At 46.1% G+C, this 20,972-nt stretch overlaps 2 protein-coding genes across 6 annotated transcripts in view; both read right to left on the reverse strand.

The window, feature by feature from the left end:
- Positions 1 to 5,625: 5,625 nt before the first annotated feature.
- Positions 5,626 to 9,516, reverse strand: HMGN2 (high mobility group nucleosomal binding domain 2). Of its 2 annotated transcripts, XM_004425778.3 has the most exons (6): positions 9,357 to 9,516; positions 8,322 to 8,366; positions 8,085 to 8,114; positions 7,685 to 7,735; positions 6,982 to 7,077; positions 5,626 to 6,484 (listed from the first exon to the last, which is right to left on the reverse strand). In XM_004425778.3, exons 1-6 carry the CDS (start codon positions 9,369 to 9,371, stop codon positions 6,449 to 6,451), a joined length of 273 nt encoding a protein of 90 aa, XP_004425835.1. In that variant the 5' UTR covers positions 9,372 to 9,516; the 3' UTR covers positions 5,626 to 6,448. The 2 variants fall into 2 exon arrangements, with proteins under 2 accessions (XP_004425835.1, XP_087302635.1); XM_087446509.1 differs by lacking the exon at positions 8,085 to 8,114.
- Positions 9,517 to 12,323: 2,807 nt separating this feature from the next.
- The window catches only part of DHDDS (dehydrodolichyl diphosphate synthase subunit), a 29,700-nt gene continuing 21,051 nt past the window's right edge, over positions 12,324 to 20,972 (reverse strand). For 3 of the 4 annotated variants that reach the window (XM_087446507.1, XM_014784006.2, XM_087446508.1), the window contains exon 9: positions 12,324 to 13,016. In XM_087446507.1, the coding sequence (XP_087302633.1) occupies positions 12,777 to 13,016 (240 nt within the window). In that variant the 3' untranslated portion in view covers positions 12,324 to 12,776. The remainder of the gene's footprint in view (positions 13,017 to 20,972) is intronic. The other variant, XM_014784007.2, reaches the window with a different exon arrangement.

A 20,972-nucleotide genomic window follows, 5' to 3' on the forward strand; every position in this document is an offset into this window, starting at 1 on the left:
AGTTAAGACACACAGAGAGGAACTATACTAAGTTTAAAACAGTGTAAATTGTTCGTGCCTCATAGGAAATACTCCAAGAACAAAAAGAACTACAAACAAAACCTTAAATGCCTTTGTTATTCTGATACTGTTGTGTAACATGGGATAAAACAATTGAGTAACTGTGATATTCTAATCTTATAATTCAGGATACAAATGAGAATGGGATTCTCAGTGTTGAGGAAAAAATACACAGATGTAGTTAAGAAAAATCTCTCAAGTCTTGAATTTGAATACAAAGTATCAATGTGTTTTACCTTAAAAAAGATGTTTTATCTTAAAAAGAAAATGTCCTAGCTCTGTGCACCAAAAAGGCCTAGAAACAATAACACAGTAGCAGTGGGCATTCTAGAGCCTAGATTTTGGTTTTGCAATGCCATTCACCACTAAAAGGAACTAGGATTTTTGTTTTTGTTTTCCTAGAAATAGCTGACTCCAGGTTTGGAGCAGGAAATGTACAAGATAAGTCTGGAACATTCTATCATACTAGATAGCAAGGAGGTTACCAAATACTATCAAAAGGGTTGTATCAAAATCAGAAGCCAACTTGAAGAGGCCCTCACTGGACAAAAATAAGGACAATGTGAATATCACTAAGTTTAATAAGTGCAATGTACTGAAACACATAGTATGTTTAAGTGATCATGATACTAAAAAACAACTCACTGGTCACTTTTGGAGGATGCTCGTAAACTAACTCATTACTTTGAAAACTGGCATAAGATTTGAGCATTTATCCTCTTTCCCTATAAACTTTAACTTTAGATAACTAAATAGCAGATGAGTGAACGTATCTCTTTATAGTGGTATTTCAGGTATTACACGAAGAAGGAATGGCAGAATTAGAATATCACCATTTTGCAACCCTGGATGAATTAACGGATCTAGGCATTGAGCTTCGATGGCTGCAACATATAAAAACAGACAACCAGACATGATGCGTCTCCTGAGGAAAGCATACAACACTATCTATGAGGTTTTCTTGCCACTAAATCTTAATCCAGTCACACCTCTAGATCTATTCCTAATTAACAAGAAATACAAACGACAGACAAACCTGTTAAATGACACCATAGAGATATAATAGCAAAATCCAGGCTGGGAAACAAGAGATAGACAGCAACCTATAGGCTCAAACAGATTCCATGAAATATGCCAACCAATTGTAACATCGACTCTGGATTCTCATTCGAACAAATAAATTACTAAAAAAAAAAAAAAAAAAAAAAAAGACACTTAGGCAATTAAAAATTTGAGAACTTAAGTATTTCACAATATTAATGAATTAACGTTAATTTTTTGGTATGAAAACGGTATCGTGATGTTCTTAAAATAAGCCCATGTCCTTTAAAGATATATAGTGAAATATTTATGCATAAAATGCTATGGTGTCAGGTCATCGTGAGGAGGAGAAGTAGACAGTGGTATAAATGAAACAAGATTGGCCATGAGTTGATAATTCCTGAGTATATGTGAGAGGTACATGGGGTTCTTGATGTTATTCTACTTTTGCACATATTTGAAATTTTCCATGAAAAAAAAAATTAAAAAAATTTTTTTCCAAAGTAGTCATCATGATTTAGGCACTCATTGGAAATGTGTGATGAGGAGGAGGGAGGGTGGTATTGAGGTAACTTTCAGGTTTCTTGCTTGAGGGACAGAATGGGTAGTGGTGCTTTTATCAGATCTAGGAAAAGCAAGGGAGGTGGGTTTGTGAACAACATGAGATCCGTTTCGGTCATGCTGAATTTGGGATTCTTGTATTATCCAGGTGGGATTGCACAGGAGGTGCAAATACTTAACTCAGGAGAGATGTGGGCAAGAGATGAAAATGTGAGTCACTGGATGATGTCACAAGGAAGAACTGTAAAGGGTATCTCAAAGGGGTTCGAGGAGTGGTCATAGAGAGAACTAGACAAACAAGGTCTTAGAAACTGGAAGGCCTAGAAAGAGGTGTAAAACAGTTTTTAGGAGGATGGAATGCTTGGACTCCTACCTCACACCATATACAAACATTAACTCAAAATGGTTCAAAGACCTAAATTTAAGAGCTAAAATTATTTAAAACTCTTAGGAGACATAGGTGTAAATCTTTATGACCTTGGACTAGGCAATGAATTTAGATATGACACCAAAAGCACAAGCTAAAATTAAATAAATTGGACCTCATCAAAATTAAAAACTGTTGTGTGTCAAAGGACTTCACATCAAGCAAGTGAAGAAAACTCAGAATGGGAGAAAATACTTGCATATCATGTATTTGATAAGGATCTAGTATCCAGAATATACAAAGAACTCCACCTCAACAATAAAAAAATAACCCAATTAAAAAATGGGCAAAGGATTTGAATAGACATTTAAAAAAAAAAAAATCCAAACACACAAATGGCCAATAAGCATATGAAAAGATGCTCAACATCCTAGTCACTAGGGAAAAGCAAATCAATACCACAATAACATATCACTCCATACCCACTAGCATGCTTATAATAAAAAAGAGAAAAAAGGGAAAATATGTGTTGACAAGGATATGGAGAAATTTGGAACGCTCCTACACTGCTGGTGGTAACGCAAAATGGGTGTAGCCACTGCGGAAAAGTGACCTGGCAGTTCCTCAAAAAGTTAAACACAGAGATACCATATGACCTAGCAATTCCATTATATACCCAAAAGAACTGAAAACGTGCATCCATATAAAAACTTGTGTCCCATACTCATAATAGTATTCATAATACTCATAATAGCCAAAAAGTGGAAACCCAAATGTCTATCAACTGATGAATAAAATGTGGTATATCCATACAATGAAAAGGAACGAAGTACATGCTACATGGATGACCCTTGCAAACATTACGCTAAGTGCAAGAAGGCAGTCACAAGACCGCATATTATGACTCCATTTAGATGGAATGTCCATTTAGATGGAATGTCCAGAGTAGACCAACCTATAGAGACAGAAAGGGGATTAGTGGTTGCCTAGGGCTGGGGGAAGGAGGGATTGGAGAGCAACTGCCAACAGGTATTTTTGGAGTGATAAAAATATTCTGGACTTAGTCGTGATTGTTGCACAACCTTGTCAATATACTAAAAACCACTGGACTGTATGCTTTCTAATGGAGAACTTGATGGTGTGTGAATTATATCTCAATTTTAAAAAAGGTGAGGGGCTTGTGCTCAGCAGTGTCAAATGCTGCAATGAAGCCAGGTAAGGCAAGGCCTCGAGAGACCATGGGATCTGAGAGTAGCATTAAGATTGTCCACTCAGGGCTGGCCCCGTGGCTTAGTGGTTAGGTGCGCGTGCTACGCTGCTGGCGGCCTGGGTTCGGATCCCGGGCACACACCGACGCGCCGCTTCTCCGGCCATGCTGAGGCCGCGTCCCACATACAGCAACTAGAAGGACGTGCAGCTATGACACACAGCTATCTACTGGGGCTTTGGGGGAAAAATAAATAAATAAAATTATTAAAAAAAAAAAAAATTGTCCACTCAACAGCCCTTTTCCTCTTCTGTCATCATCTATCCCTCCCCTACTTAATTCCAATTAATTCTGGCTGAATCCTAAACAGATCCTATGGTTCCATCCCTCTTGCCATGATTGGTTTAAAAGTGGGCAGGTGATCTAGTTCTGCTCAATGAAACTCAGGCTGCTGTGCGGCTTCTAGGAAATAATCATTCTTAAGGAGAATAAAAAGGTCTTCTACCTCTAGACATTGGTGTGTCAAGCTGAGGCCTGGAGCAGCTGACTTGGAGGTGAGGCAGTTGGACAACATGCTGAGGGCAACAAAGTCAGAAAGAACCACCTAGGTTCTTAGAATCACCGGACCACAGGACTTCTCTTAGGGAGATAAATCCTCCTGTTGTTTTAGCCTTTTGATTTTACTATTTTTTTTTTACTTAGAGCCCAAAGGACTCTAACATGGGTCACTGGTAACTCTTCCTGAGATGGGTGAGCAGAATGAGCTCAGGGACAGGCCTGAGGGGAAGGGAATCCATTTTTCTATTATCTTACTATGTTTAGGTCAGGGCTGGCACCGGGCATGCTATTACAGCCGTCTCAAATGTCCCTATCATGTTTTGATGTCTGGTTTCTTGTTTAAGCCCAGGCACTTGCATGGTCCACAACCAGTCAAATCAGTAAATATTTTCCAGGAAGGAAAAAAAGTTCAAGCTCACCCTACTCAGCCTAATTTTCAGATAATAGAAAGAGAGGATTGCTACTGAGTTTAACCTCAGCCAACCACTTCACATCTGCTTCTTAACTATAAAATGGGACTAACGCCTACAAGGGATTCACTCAAAGATTAAATAGCAGCATATGGCCAAGCTCCTAGCACAGTCCATGGCTCAACACGTTTTCCTGAATCTGACCTCAGACAAATATTGATAACGGAACTCCAACCGTGGCTTTCTCAAATTCTGCAACTTCTGCACCAATACCAAGCTGCTGCCCCCTACCCCTAACAGCTGTACTGGTTTCCACTCTGGAAGATGTCACCTGAGTAAAAATTAAGAATCTACAACCTAGAACTATTTCAGCAAAAATAAAGGCAGATGACTGGAAATTGCCTAAGTGGACAAATTTTACTGTATCCACAAGGTGCCCCCAAATAGGAATGTAAGTCACAAAGTACTTCTGACTCAAGTTAGGGTCTAAATCCTGACTTTGTGTCACTGGATGTACACACAACCGCTACTTGAGATGTACACATAACTTTGAAAAAGTTTCTTCATCTGAGCCCATTTCCCCATCCAGAGAAAGGGTGTTAACACTTGGATTACACAACTGTCCCCAAACCGAAGGCCAGAGATAATACACAAAATTATCAAGGAAGAGCTTCACTAATATGATAGCTCTATCTTCTGGACTAAGGGGATAAACAAACCAATATAACGTATTTTTTTGTAGTCTCCAATTTACTTTATTCCCCTCAAACAGAGGTGACCTACAAGAGCAAATTCAAATTGCGAGCACCAGTTTATTACACTACAAGTTCTATTTCCTAACATAACTTCTTGCTATTTCACCAGGGTCTCCAAACTAAAGCAATCCAAAGAGTCCCCATTAATGTGTTTTTGGACCTGAAGTAGTTCACCAGCAAGGACGAGAATTTAATCAATTCACAGAAGATTTGCAGGTCTGCTTAAGAGCAGAATGCCATCTGTCTAACATACCTTATGGCCAACTGTGTACAGACAGAAACACTTTCTCCTGACACAAGACTATAGTTGGATCTATTAGCTAATTTTACAGGTTTTAAACGTAAATGAAGTAAAGAGGCTCTTCTGCTGTCAACTACCAGGCCAAAACCTCAGGTCTAACGAAAATCTGCATTTAAACATATATTTCAGGTAAAGCTGCATGACAAGCACAGAAACTACTTCTCTGCTCCCAGTCTCTCACCACTAGTCTACTTACTCCTGGGATCTTTCCTAGCTCTACCTAGCACTGTGTTCTACGGACTGCCTACAAATCAAGGACTGACTGTACATGGAGCCTCTACACCTCACACACTAGAATGCATCCTATCCCAAGAGACTTGGAGAAACTTGGCTCCCCAACTCCTGGGAAAAGATTAGAGGCAGCATTCCAAGCCAAACTGTATCCAGCTTTATTAAAGATACTTTTCATAAACAATCATGGTATTTCAGGCAGGACATGGGCAGACAATCGTTAACAGTATACAACAACTTTCAAACTCCCTTCTTCAATGGACTACCAAAATCAGAAAGCCACTATAAAACCCAACGAAGTCTTCATCTGATGCTCTGAACAGGGAAAGTTTAGAGTGAGGGTTGACATTTCACATTTAGTATGTTGTTTAACAACTTTTCACAAGCCGACCCTGACTTTCAGGAAATGAAATGAAAATGGCAGAATTATCAATCTGAAGATCCACAATCTAAAAACGGAACCACTGCTCTTTTGAGGGATACCATCTCAATGGTGACACTGGAAGTCCAGATTGCATGACATACTGGTAACCAATTTTTTTGGATCAAGTCTCAAGAGGTCTCTGGGTTTAAGGGAGTCAGGTCTATGCTGAAGGCGGAGAGGGTGAAGAGGACATAAAAACGAATTTTAGTTTTTCCACACCACCAGGCGTTTGTACCAAGGTGGCTCATGTGTGTCAACATCAAGAGAACTCTCCTCCTGGGAACCAAGAGGAAGGTCTCTCAAAACTAGAAGGGAAAGATCTTTTCTCCCCCATGTCAATCCACCTTTGGAGACATTCTATTAGTGACATATGCCCTTCCCCCAAAAACAACAATGAAGTGTTCTGTGTGCTAACAACATAGCTTAAAAAAAAAAGTAAAACAAAATTCTGCATTTTTATAAAACTTGATAAAAAATAGTATTTCAAACTGTACAGTCACCAGAAGTACACAGTTATCAAAAATGCACACACTTCACTTGGCATCTCCAGCACCTTCAGCTTTCTGTGCCTAAAAGAAAAACAAACAGATTAAAACAATGTATAGATTTTGAAACTAACTTCATTCATATTCCATCTACAGCATTACTTTGTCCACAGGCCAAAGTTCAGGTTTTAGGCACTTCAACACTGAGACTCAGTACTTCTTTGGAAACTGAATTTCTAGGTAACTGCATTAAGTCACTTCCCCTCTGGACCTTACTGCAAAACTGGGGAAGGCGACAGACCAGCATAGAAGATCTGAGGTTACTCCCAGCTTAAAAACTCTATGCTGTAGTATCAGTGTGAGACCTAATGACAGGACAAGGATCTCACCCACTGCCCTTTGTAATCAGATGGCAGACTTCAAACATCCAGGATTTACATTAACAGGAAAACCATAAGCAAACTCTAGACTGAAAGGCATACTTGGAGTGATGTAGATGCAGGAAAAAGGCAATAAACCCCCTTGGGATCAGTAATTAGTGGAACGAGCAGACTTAAAAAAAAATGAAGCAGCAGTTGTACCTGGTCTGTTTTGGCATCTCCATTTTCTGCAGGGTTATTCCCATCCTTGCCAGCATCAGCTTTCCCCTTTTTCCCTTTGGGTACCTTCTCTCCCTTCTAAAAGGGGGGGAGGAAAAAAAAAAAAAAAAAAAGCTGTTTCTCCTCATTTCATATTACCAGGGTATGGTCTGCAAAGTTCTGCACAAGGTAGGATTGTCTATGGAAGATAAAACACACATACACAAACTATGAACCCTCCCTCATTGATAAAAACAACTGATCAAAACTAGGCCAAATTATCTATACTTTGCTATGGTCTTCGGTATACAAAAACTTTTATCTGACTATAAATGATAGAAGAATAAGACAGCTTCAACACTTAGGTGTTTAATAACCAAGTGCAGAGTTTTCTGTGAATTGCTGATAGAGTTCTTGATTAGGAAACCATATTACAAACGTCAGGGATAAGGCAAGCTATGAATACAATGTAGAATATCCATTAATGGAGTCACCATTACACTGAATTAAGATAAATGACAGTGCTCATATTGTAAACATGACCAATTCCAACGTTATTTTAAGGCCCAATCTATTAACTTTGTCATATCTCAACTTTACGCCAACAGGTGAAGTCGTTATGTAGCAGGTCTCCGGTCAGTGACATGGGAAACTGCTCAGCCTTATGTTACTCCTAGAAGCCAGTCTGTCTCCTAGTCCCGCTCACCTTTGCAGGGGCCTTTTTAGGCTTGGGCTCTGGCTTTGGAGGAGCAGGTTTCTTTTATTCAGGAGAGAGAGAAAAACATCATTAGTATGAGGGACCAAAGAAAACCCAAACCAAACCACAGTACCACTGGCACGGAGGTTCCTATTTTGTAAAGTTTTTGTGGCTGGTTTTCCACTAGAATTTCCTATCTTCAGAAACCCACTCAAAACATTCTGAAGTGGCCCACTTTGGCTATAGCCAAAGAATATCAGAACCAGTAAATCTCAAATGGGTCAGAGTCCACAATAGATTAGGTCATTCTAAACCAGCCACTGATCATAATTCATGGGAAGCAAAAGGAATTGTTTTTCAATGCTTTTTAGTTTCAAGAATATGAAAATTCAAAAGCAGACACACTTACAGCAGATAACCTTGCAGATCTTCTCTGTGGCTATTAAAAAAAAAGTGAGAAAGTTAGAACTAGGACAGCTGAACCATTTAAGAAAAAAACAGAAATTTTGGTGCCAATTTATTCTAGATATAGGGAGTAAAGAGAGCTTACTTGGGCAAATTCAGGACTAGACCAATGGTTAATTACCACCAAAGGAGCCCAACGGTTTGTAAGACTCCGAAAGGAGAGAGAAAAAATTAGACTTACTTCGTCCTTCACCTTGGCTTTATCTCCTTTAGCATCCCCTTCAGCCTATTAAAAACAAACAAAAACTAAGGAAGTTGCATCTTCTGAGGCAATTCTTAATGATTCACTAAGCTTAACCCTAAGGAATTAAGGAGTCATAAGGGAAAAAACTGAAGGGGAAATCTTGCACACAACTTTTCTGGAACATACACATCATCAGTTCTTAGCACTCCCAGCTCCTATGCAAATACCCGAAGTGCTTAGAAAGCTGTGGGAGTGCTCATTTGTCTAATTGTCTAAGCCTCACGCCCGCTCTGGCCCAAAGCGCGCACGGAGGCTGGGAGTCTCCGCCGAGCGGCCCCGGGAAGCGCGCGCTAAGCCGCAGCGAGCAGCGCTGCCTGCGCCAGGCAGAAGCAACAGCTGCAGATGGTGCAAACAAACCCCTCCGGAGGCGGGGCCCGAGCGCCGTTGCCATGGCAGCCGTCGAGGGCGGGAGGCGGGAGGCGCGCGCAGCCGGGGGAACTCGTGGGCGACAGAGGCGCGCACCAGCGCGAGTCTCGTGCGCGGGGGCAGTGGGCGGAGGCGGAGCCACACCGTGAAGCCCCGCCCCAGGAACGGCCCCGCCCCCTCACGGCGGCAGTTTTTTTTTTGGCGGCAGCGCGTTCCCCCGCCCGCCAACCCCGAGCGCCGCCTTCCCGCCCTTTCGGGTTTGAATTGCCCGCTCGCGGGGAGGGGAGGGGGCATGCAGATGGGGGAGGGGGCGCGGGGCGGGCACGTCGAGCCCGAGGGGAGCGGAATAAACAGCCGCCAACATGGCTCCTCCCGCCGCGGCCGCCGCTCCTCCAATATGGCCTCTGGCGCCCGCGGGCAGCCGAACCGCATAGGGTTAGCCCGGGGCCGCCTGACACCACCTGGAACACCCGCGCCGAGCGGCTGAGCCTGCTCCAGCCCGGCACCGATCCTCGCGCCCGAAAGCCGGGGGAGCGACGGCGGCACCAGTAGCGGTGGTGGCAGCGGCAGTGGCGGCCCAGCGCCTGGGGCCTTCGCGCCACGTACCTTTCTCTTGGGCATGGTGGCGACGGCGGCGGGACGTTGGCGCTGGACGCGGGGATGCAGCGGCGCGCGGGCTTTGGTCGGCCCGGGGGTCGCTCTCGCCTCCTCCTCTTCACACTGCTCGGGCTCCGGGGGGTTTATAAAGTTTTTATAGCGCTGGGAGCCCCGGACCGGTTAGAACCGGATTTCACCTCCCGCCGCCGCTCATTGGCCCAGCTGGGGTCACGTGGGCGGGGTTTAAACTCACCTCCTCTGGAGGGAGTGAGGAGGGGGGTATGGGGGGAGGGTGCGCAAGACGGCGGCGCGCCTGGGGGTGGGGGCGCAGTGGGGCAGGCGCGCATCGAAGGCAATAAATGAGGTAGGGTGTGCGACTCGGCTGGCTCTGGGTTTCGGCTCCCGCCAAAGAGCTGGCTTTTGCAAACTACCAAGTTCCTTCCACCTTATGCAACCGGGCTACCCACTTCTCCAAGCCGTGCGACACTTAGGGCGCATCTCGGCCGCTTTCCTTCCTGTTCCTGCGGGGGCCCCAGAAGAAGGGTTTGCAAGGCCTGGTCGCACCGCCCTTCTCCGCCGGAGGCAGGAGAAAGCGCGCGGCTTGGAGGCACAGGCTGCAGTTCCCAGGGCCAAGGCTGACGCTGAAGTGGGGAAAGAGCGGGGAAGCCAGCTTGGCGCAGCCGGACGTGCGTCCTTCCAAGCTGCCACTCTGAGGAAGCCTTTCGTGCACCTCACTTGGAAGGCAGGCCACTCGAGGTGGGGTGGGGGCTCGAGGGGGAGACTTTACACGCAGAGGTGCCTTTCGGGTGCCGCGGGGCAGGTAGGAGCTGTCCTTTCAGCACCCTTTGCTCAGCCGCCTCCCCAAATGCCAACGAAGCCCCCCCAAAGCCTGTTAGGTGGCTCCCTTAGGTCTCTGTATCCCCAGACCTCAGGACACCGCCACAGGATGGAGCGGCCGTCAAGAAGGTCTACCGGCATTCCCCTCCCCCTACGCTCCACCCGCTTCGGAGACTTCAAGCTCAGCTGCCCCCACCCGATGCGGCCACCAAGCCTGGGCGCTGCAAACGCAGCTGGCGAAATCCCTCCTTCCACACGGGCAGCCTGGCTTCCTTTCACTTGCGCGAGGAAAAGGAGGTGGAGGGAAGCGTCCGGGGATTAGGAAACAAGCAGAGGAACAGGTGTTGCGATGGCAAAAGGGCTCTCCCAGTGGTTTCCCCACCCCACACGCCCCACAAGCTAGGGATCCTGGAGGTAGCCAAGCACACCTGAAGGAGGGTAGACAGTTGCAGCAGCAAAACAGATGTTCTTACGTTGCACTGTTAGCAAACAAGTTTTACACCTAAGAAAGAATTCTTAAAATTCTCTTTGACACCCAGGAGAACACAAAAACACGATAAATATCCTCAAGTCGGGGTTGGCTCACAGGTGGGAAGATATTTAGATAGGTCCCACCCAGTTTCTTGAGGCAAGGGTTGAAGCTGGGTTGTACAAATCATATCAATAGAAAGCGACCACAGTAAGTTCAGCTATTTGTAGCCCCTGCTCCTGGGTGGCCTGCAGTGGCCCCTCAGCCTCTGTCCACCCCTACAGGGCCTCCTGGGGCAGCCCCTCCCCACCCCACCCCACTGTGTACCTTTCCCAGAACACATGACCTCAGGCCAAAGAGAGATACCAGCCCCATTAATCACCTCTGCTGTACCCCAATCATATTAGGGAAAGTCAGACACAGAACGGAGACAGGACTCAACAGCCATGCTCACAGGGCAGATTCCGTTTGCTGCCTCCAGCCCCTCATTCCCGCCTTAATTGTAGGGCTCTGCATTATAGCCACATAATTCATGCCTCCCTAATTAAGGCTGTCAACAGCCCCATTGAAAAGCTGGAAAATGTACAGCACCTGCTCTCTGGGAACGCTTTGCCAGGGATTGGTAGTGGGGAGTGCCAGGTGTGTGTGGGGGCTTGCCAAAGTGCACACTGATTGGCTTCTCAATCGCAGTGTCTGGCATTTATGCTTGATTCTGGGAACAGGGATGATGGCCAAGGTATCTCTTGTGCCAGGTATTCAGGCACAGGAAGGGGAAGAGGAGACTGGAGTATAAGCAAGTTAGGGATTTAAAGAGTATGCTCTTACTACTGCTTGCAAGACCCTACCTCTCCCCTAGAGGGAGGTGCTGGGAAAGTCTGCAGAAAGTAAAATGCGAAGACCAAACAGTAGCATTTGGTTGGTATTCCCAGCCGGCACTTGCTGCTCAGGGACACCTGAAGCACAGAACTGCTCAGACAGACAGCCCATCAAAGGCACTAATCCTCTCAGCAGCTCTGCAGCGAGGCCTGGCAGGGAGAGGTAAGGGAAAGGACATGGCCCTTGATTTGGCCCTCTTCCTGCTGGGCAGCCTTGGCCCTCACAAGCTGAGACTTTGCCACGCTGAGAAGAAATTGTTTCAGGGCCCCCTTAGAGGGCCAGGTCAAAAAGCTGAGAGAAGCAGCCTCAAAGATTGAGGAGGTGGGAAGGAGTCTGAGATGATGAGGTGGGGAGGCCGAGTCAGCTGGGAGAAGCACTTGTTTCTGTGCTCCTGGTCCTGATGTGTTCCAGGGAAGGAGGCCTGTGCTGGATTAGATTCACCAGGGCCTACAGGCCCTTCAGTTTCCCTGTACCCATGGAGGGGACCAGTTTCACTGGGGAGTGGAACCTGGCCCCTTGCCCTGCAAGAGGAGCAGGAAAGCTTGTGTGGGCTGAGTCGACAATAGGTAATTGGATTGTAATCACCCGCCTGGCTTCTGAGCGCCATTGGGGGCGCTGAGCCTTTCAGTGAGCAATCAGCACTGCGTGGTGGGAGGGAGTAGAGATTCAATAGCAAATCCCAGGTGGAGAGCCAAGGGGGAGGAGCTGCAGATGGGCACATTTTCTTTCTGTGTCTCCCTCCCCTTCCTTGCCCAAATAATGCTGGCTGCCTATTAGCTATTTACCAGCAGATCCAAGGTGGAGCCAAATCTTTTGTGAAAGTTGGGTGGAAGGCTAAGATAGATGAGTACAGGGCGAGGGTTTTGGGGAGGGCTCTTCCCCTCAATTCTGTGTGTTGAAGGATGTGCTGGTGGAAAAAGAAAGTGCAGCTAGGAGCACAAGTAGAGGTGGCAAAGGCGGAAGGAGCAGGCAGCAGAAGAGCTGGGACCCCCTGCTCTCTGAACCTATTGGTGACCAGAGCTGGGTTTAGTGTACTTGTGGGAGACTCTCACCTCAACCCTCTCTAGGGGCCGCTGTCCCAGGCAACCAAAAGGTATCTATGGCCAGCAGACCTGGCCTCTGGGGTTCCCCTGCCAAGCAAAGGGAACACAATTCATCAGGAGGGAGGTGCCTTTCACCAAGAAAAGAAAGAGGAGTGGGGCCCCGGAGGCAAAGGGCAGGGCAAAGTGACAGGACGCCAGCCTCCCTCAGGCTGATGCAGTGCCCAGACGTGCCAGCCAGTCAGCCTGCTTGAGTTCCAAGGCCTTCAGGAAGCCTTGGACCCGTTCTTCCCGTCTGGCTGAGAGTTTGTGCAAGCGTGTCCGTCGGAGCTGGGCATCCCCACTGGCCTGGAGCCCCTCTCGCAGCAGCTGCTCTGTCACTGCAGCCTGGTCCCTCTCCAGCTGCTGCCTCTTCCGCTCCTCTGCATACATGTCTCGGGCCTTCTGCTAAGAAAAATGGAGATTGGGGTGGGGAGATCATTTTTAGGTGTGGGTGGAACGGGGATGGAGGAGGTAGGGGGTAGGGCACAGGGTGGGCCAAATTAAGTGGAACAGTGGGGAGCTTGTACCAGATTTGGAAAGGTTTGGGGTAGGTGTGCGATGGGTGATGCCCATGTTGTAGAGACAGGGCAGTGGCAGTTCTGGCTCCATCTTGGTTTGTTTTGGGTGGGAGCCATCTGTGTTTCTTGAAATTCTTCTCAGGTTTGCACTTGGAAGGGAACCAGGCAAATGTGGGTCTGACTTCTGGTTCCCCCACCAACTAGCTTTGTGGCTTTGGGCAAATCCTCTCCTAACCTCATTTCTTCATCTGTAAAGTGGGGGTTGTGCCTACCTTGAAGAGTGGTTTTAAGGATTAGAGATAATATATGCAAAACCCTCTCTAGCAGGCTCTCAAAAAGAAACAGCATGGGCTGGGTTAGCAGTTAAGTGCGCGCGCTCCGCTACTGGCAGCCCGGGTTCGGATCCCGGGCGCGCACTGACCCACCGCTTCTCTGGCCATGCTGGGGCCGCGTCCCACGTACGGCAGCTGGAAGGATGTGCAGCTATGACATACAACTATCTACTGGGGCTTTGGGGGAAAAAAAAAGGAGGAGGATTGGCGATGGATGTTGGCTCAGAGCCGGTCTCCCTTGGCAAGGAGAGGAGGATTGGCATGGATGTTAGCTCAGGGCTGATCTTCCTCACAAAAAAATAAATAAATAAATAAAACTGTTTAAATAAATAATAATAATAAAAAAACCCCCAGCAATTTTACAAGTCATTACTATCTATTCTCTGCTGCAAGGAAGGTCCTATTCCTGCCTGGGGCATGCCCATCAGGTCATTTCCTTTGGTTTCCCAAGTCACTCTAAGGGTGCCATCCTCCCAACTCCCTAAGCAATTTTTCAGAATTTGGCTCCAGACTTGCCTCCTTTATGGAGACCAGCCTGATTCTTCTAGCAAATGACCCTACCATGAACATTCTGAGAAGCAGGTTCAGCTCTCTTAAGCCATTTACTGCATTCTGCCTAGTAGAATAGGTATTAGTGTCCATAGTCTACTTTTTATGTTAGAAAACAAGCCCTTGAATACTTGATAGAGCCCTCAGAGCTCCTGGAACCAGCTCTGACACTAGGTAGGTGACCACACTCACAGGCAGCACTTCTCACACCCTGTGTGTGTCTCCAAACCATGAACGCCTAGAGGGCAGAGACTGTGTGGGTTTCCTCTCTGGAACCTGGGGCACCCTGTACATGTGAAATACTCAATCGACTGACCATGTGATCCCAGGAGAGCAAGGAGGATGCTCCTGGCACAGGAGAGTGGAAATCCCTTTGGAGCAGAACGAAGGCCTTGCTGTGCCTCACTGATGCACTCTGCTCCTGCCACTCTAACTGGCCACAGAGCCTTTGTCCCAGAGCTCTCCTGCCAACTCTATTCCATGTGTGAGAATCTATGCTTTGCTGCTGACTTGGCATCCTATACCCTGATGACTCTTATCACATTCTACCTTGTATTAGGTATTTGTGTACATGTCTGTGTCTTAGCCTGCAGATCGCTGGATTGCTCTGTCTTCATCTTTTAAGGAATATCTTACATGTGCACAAGCACTTGACCCTCACAACAGAGCTAGGGAGGTACTTTCTACCTGTTGGAGACAGACATGGAGGTCAAAGCAGGAAAGTGGATTTGCAAAGGTCTCTCAGCAATAAAGGTTTACTGCATGAATAAAGATGACAAATGAAATTCCGGAATATCCCTCCTCTAGGCTCATGAATGATCCCAGGCATTCAAGGGTACTCTTCTGCTATGATAATGAGCTCACACATGGAGCTATGAAGACCAACACAGGCTTGAGCAGTTGCTGCTAAGGCTCTCCATGTTGCCAGAAGGGCTTCTTCCTGGCCTTGGTCAGGAGGAACCCTGGGTCCTATGAACAAGACCTTATAGGGCATGGAGATGCACAGGATATAGTCTCAGCAATCTACATGCTTACAGGCTGATTAGGACACAGATCTGTATACAAAGTCCCATAATACAAGGTAGAATGTAGTAAGAGTCATCAGGGAAGCAAGAGAAAGGGCCACGTAGCTCAGAGGAGAGAGAAATTACGGTTGATGAAGGCCAAGGAGCAGTGAAACCTCATGGACAGGCAATATTTGAGCTGGGCTTTAACCAGTGGGGGAGGATTTGAATAAAGGTGGGGTATATGGGGAGAGGAGAATATCAGGCAGTGGAAATAACGGGCAAAGACATATGAAATTGATTGAAGACCTTGATCAGGCCACAGTGAGTCCTTCTGGAGCACTGGGGTTTGAAAAGTTCCTGTCCAAAGGACTCCCTCACCTCTCTAGGCCTATTTCTTACTGTGCAACATGGGGATGATAGTATCCACCTCACTGGGTGGTTTAAGGAAAAATGAGACAAGGAATGCCCAGCCTGGTGCCTGGTTACTAAAGGTTAGCTATTCTTCTATCACCACCGCTGTGGCTAGGGCTAAGTAGGCTAAATTCTGGAAAAACAGAAAGGATGGGGACACTCAGCCACAGAGGGAGGAAATACAGAGCTAGTTAAAGTTGCTCCGTGAAGCTCAGGCTTCTTCCAAATGGCAGCCCCAGACTGAGTGTAGGCAGGGAGGCTGCAGCCAAGGCAGAGCCTGGCCCCTATGTGCCAGAAATCAGCGAATCACTTTTAGGATGACGGAGTCAAGGGAGCTCCTAAGGACCATCTGCTCCAGCCTCCTCACTTTAGACAAGGACACTGAAGCTGAGGCAGGAAGGGGACTTGGCCTAGGTCACACAGTGGGTTGAAGTTCCCTTGGTTTCTCCACTAAGGTGGCTTCTTGAGAGTCTACGGGAAATGTGTCTTGTGCCTCTGGATAAGCTATACTTTCTAGGGGTGGAGGGGGGAAACAGTGGCCTGCATCTGGATGCCTGTCTGTGCAGCCTCCACATGGTCTGGATCTACCTTCTCATATCAGAGGTGTTCTAAGTCTTCTCAGGTACTCAGCTTCAGAAAATCCAGGCTAACTGAAGTCCTAATGGTCAATTCCTCTCTTCCTGATCATTCTGTCTACTCTCCCTATATACTCTCCCTATATAATGACCAATCAGGGGTGAGGGTGTTAATACTTTCCTTAGACACTTCTTGTACAGACCTATGTGGTCTTGGTGCAAGGGCTCCATGGAGCTTGCTTGGAGAAATGGGGCTCTAACCTATTAATCTAAACCTTTCCTGGGCATTAAGCCTCTCTGCTCTTGTTCTCTCCTCAGCAGAATTAGGGAACAAGATGTAATAGCCCTTCTAACGCATAAATCCTCAAGTCCTCTACTACCTTGCTGGGGCCTGGAGAGAGGCTGCAGGTCTAGGGCTTCAAAACATTCATTAGCCAACGAAGAGTTCTCCCGTAAGGCCCCATGTGCTATGATCAACATGCTCAGGTCAACAGCATGAGCGATGCATATCTGAGGGATGCCTGAGACAGAGAGAGCACCTCCGGCTGGAAACATGATGTTCCAAAGTGCCCCCAGAGTCTCCCTGCTGGGGGAATTGTACTGGGGACAGGATGAGCAGAGTGCTACATGTCCATGGCTTTTCTGGAGACAGGAGAAGTCTGATGAAGAGCCCAGAGACACATGTGGGAAACAATACTGGCCACCATTCTCTGAAAATTAACTCTGTTCCAGCACCATGCTCAAGTGCTTTCCATGTATTAGCTTACCGAACCCTTATCAAAAACCTGTGAGGCAGGTATTATTATATTATTATATTATATTATTACTCCTCTCATTTTACAGATGAGGACAATGATACTCTGAAGGGTTAAGTAAGTGCCCAGTCAGTCACACAGCCAGTAGGCAGCGCCATGATTCAAAGGAAGGGATGTCTGAGACAACAGCTCAAGCTTCTAACTTCTCCTGAGAAGGCCGTGACTACCTGAAGAGCACTAGAAATAAAATGGTTGATTGATCTAGCCTGGTGTTTAATCTCTGACAAATGCATCAAAGGAAGTTTAGTGGGAACATGTAGCTTCTCCCTCTATAATATCATCGTCACAGATTTGGTGGACCAAACACTTACCACTGTGGTCTCTGTCAGTGACCCCCTCCTGGACCAACCATCCATGTAGCTTGTAACTGAGGACCAGTGGCTTGCACTGCTGCCTGCCCCTGCCCTGCCCTGATCTTCTATCTGTCCTCCTGCATCAGTCAAGATTCCCTCCCTTCGCCAGCCCCCATTCTCTAAGACTGATGGGTGACCACCTGGAGACTGTCATGGTCCCTTCAGATACCAAGGTCTAGCCCCAAACAACTTATAGCTGAGTCCCCGCTTCCCTTAGCATCTACCCGCTGCCCTCATCCCACTGAGCTACTCTAGGCCCAGAACCGAGCTCCCTGTCTTCTGCTCTGGCTTTCTGCAGGAACAGGGGCACACTGGGCTGGGCTTAAAGACAGAGCAGCTCAGATTTTAACAATGGGAATTCAGAAGATGGGCCAAGAGCACAGACACAGAGGTAGCAAACTGAAGGGTATGGGAATAAGGAACTGGGAAGGGTCTAGTTTGGTCATGATACAGGGCTCGTAAAAGGGAGACATTGGAAAGATCAGCTCTGGTCTGAGGCCGGACTGGCGAGGATATTGTTAGTCTGTAGTCTACCCTTAGTGCTTTGGCTGAGGTGCTAGGATTTCTAGAAACAGAGCTTTGAGGGCTCCTGGGTAGAGAAAGCCTGGCCAGGACTCCCAGGGGGCCTACTGAAGAAGCATTCAAGACTGTCAATATCTCTGCTATAACTTTGGTTTCCTTACTCTAAAAATGGGGGCAATAACAATAGTATCTACCTTATAGCTCTACATAGAATTTATGTAAAGGATGCCTGACAGGTGGTAAAAGCTCAATAGACATTTGCAATTATGATTCATAGGTACAAAAATGGAACTTTTTTTTTTTCTTTTGTGAGGCAGATCGGCCCTGAGCTAACATCTGCCAATCCTCCTCTTTTTGCTGAGGAAGACTGGCCCTGGGCTAACATCCATGCCCATCTTCCTCCACTTTATACGGGATGCCGCCACAGCATGGTTTGACAAGTGGTGTGTCAGTGCGCGCCTGGGATCTGAACCAGTGAACCCTGGGCCGCTGCAGCGGAGCACGCGCACTTAACTGCTTGCGCCACCGGGCTGGCCCCCAAAAATGGAACTCTTAATAGTTGTCCTCACACTTGTCCCACCTCATCCCAGGAAACAGCAGAACCACCCATCCAACTGCCCAGGCCAAAACCTAATGTCTTGGTTCCTAATAACATTAATATCTGTAGTCATTGGTTTTATCCTCCAGGATGCATAAAGGAGTTTCAGAATTACACCATTAACATTACCACTAACAATAAACCTCTTAAGTAATGTTTAAGTTTACTTTCCAGTTTGTATTATTTTTAAAGATTTTATTTATTTTATTTTTCCCCCCAAAGCCCCAGTGGATAGTTGTGTGTCGTAGCTGCACATCCTTCTAGTTGCTGTATGTGGGACTCAGCCTCAGGATGAACGGAGAAGTGGTGCCTCGATGCGCACCCGGGATCCGAACCCGGGCCACCAGCATCGCAGCGCGCGCACTTAACCACCAAGCCACAGGGCCGGCCCGTCCAGTTTGTATTATTTTTAGACTATATCCCACTAAAGAAATATAATCAGAGAACTGTGTTCAGCTAACTTGAATTAACTCCTTTCTCTGGGGGTTATATTATCGACTTAAAGTTAGATTCATTTGTTTCTGTTTTAACATTTGTTTTTCCCCCATCTTAGTCCATTCAGTCCTCCCCTTCCCTACAGCCACCACCCCACCTTGAGGAACAGCCTCTCACCTGGACTAATATAGGAGTTTGGTCTCTAACTCCTGCCCTCTGAAAATCCTGAGTGATTTTTGCAAAATATAAATCAGATTCTGTCATTCTGCTGATCAAAATTCTTCAGATGTGTCACCATGCCCTACAAGGCCCCAGACAATCAGAGGCTTTGCTCCTATGCAGCCTCGTCTTGTACTCTTCTCCTTCAGGCATGCTGGTCTCTTCTTTTGTTCTTCCAAGACCCAAACTTGATAAACAAGTATCCCTGCACTTGCTGCTCCTTTTTCGGAGAATTCTTTTCCCCCAGATTTTCATATGTCTGGCTACTTCTCATTTTTTATATCATAGCTGAAAAATCACCTCCTCAGAGAGGACTTCCTTGACTGCCCTACTCGGTACCTCTCGCTCTCTTCATTACTTTCTAGCACATCACTTTATTTTCTTCATTGCTTTATAACAATCTGAAACTATTTATTTGTTTACTTGTTCATTATCTAGCTCCTCAAGTAAGAACATAAACTCCATGAAGGTAGAGATCTCGTCTGACCAGCTAACTGCTGAATCTCCTGTGCCTAATATAGTGTCTGACTCATGCTAGGTACTCAGTAAATATTTATGGAATGAAAGAAGGCCATGGGGGAAAGTATCTGAGAAACCTGAAATTACTATAAAAGGCTTCTGAGCAGCCAAATTAGAGATAAGAATATCCATACACAAACGCTTATGCACCAATATCCTCTGGGCTTCATGCAGAGCCACTTTACTCTGACTTTACAGACATAATTCCAACAAATTTGATTGACTGGTTTCCTTGCCTGTAGCTGATTTAAAACAGTAAACAGGAAGAGAAGGGAAGGTGGGATGCTGTCAAAATTAGCCAGGAAATTTAGTAAGAAATGAGCGGGAAGACACAAAAAATATGCAAGAGATCCTAAAGCCAAGTATTTTGGGACGAGCTTAGAGCAAACAGTCCCACCCATCAAGGGCATTGCTGTACAGTGAAGTGCTTAAAGAAGGCAGTTACTATTATCATTAGAATGTGATTTTTCTAATCATCACCTTAATAGCAAGTGCCTGGTATATAGTAGGTGTCAATACATTTTGTACAAGACACATTTCAGAAAGTTTTATATCGAAAAAGGACAAAAAAGTTTTAGTTCTTAAAGGGGGGCCTTTGGTCATGTGGAAAAATGTGATATTCATTCCTCATGGATGGTGGATAATTGAGACTTTGCTGTTTTTCCTTTTACTTGAACACAACTTCCTTTTTCAATTTCCTCATATTCTGAGACTAAATGATCAAGCACATGACCAAACCTTCACGGTTTGATTGACATATTCCAGGATTTCTGGACTTGAGATTCCTGGTCAGATTTCAGGGGTTATATGAAGTCCCTGGAAGTAGTCTATGTGTTTCAGTGATAAGTGCAATTCTCTGCAGAATGCCAAGTGTTAGAATAATCTGTGCAATTTTTCTAGGTAGATAGTCTATGGCTTTCATCAGAATCTTCAACAGGTCCTCGATGCCAAGGGGACTGAGAAGCCCTGACTTGTATCATTATTTCCTCTTGGCCAATATCTCTCCAGACTCAAGAAGCAGCACCAACTTTGGGTTTAAAATACTGTGGCCTTGGGACAGTTACTCTGCCCCTGTTTCCATATCTGAAAAATGAGACACCAAACTTGCTGGACTGTTGGAAGGGTTAAATAAGAAAAACTTACATGAAAACACCTAAGTGCCTTAGGAGACCCTAAGCTGCCACCACCACACACACCGCCATTATTCTTGAGTCCTAATCAGATGCAGGTGACTCTACCTCCTAATGCAACCTGTTTCAAGATGTGGTGATCAAAATTGAAAGTAGAACTTCAAGTCTTGGCAGAGCATAGTTTTATACAATAGAAAGACAGTGCTATTTTGTTCTTAATCCCTTCTGGAAGAGGCTTGGATTTTGTACACTTCCACTTCTACAATCTTTTATTAGGTTAATACCGTCAGAGAATAATGGCCAATCTCTCTGAGAAGCCTTTCCTGGGTTTCCATAGTAAAGAGATTCAAGTCTTGTACCTTGAATCCCAGTTCTGTC

The sequence above is a fragment of the Ceratotherium simum genome, chromosome 22 (genome assembly GCF_057802395.1).
Source record: "Ceratotherium simum simum isolate JZ-2026a chromosome 22, ASM5780239v1, whole genome shotgun sequence".
Classification (NCBI taxonomy): domain Eukaryota; kingdom Metazoa; phylum Chordata; class Mammalia; order Perissodactyla; family Rhinocerotidae; genus Ceratotherium; species Ceratotherium simum.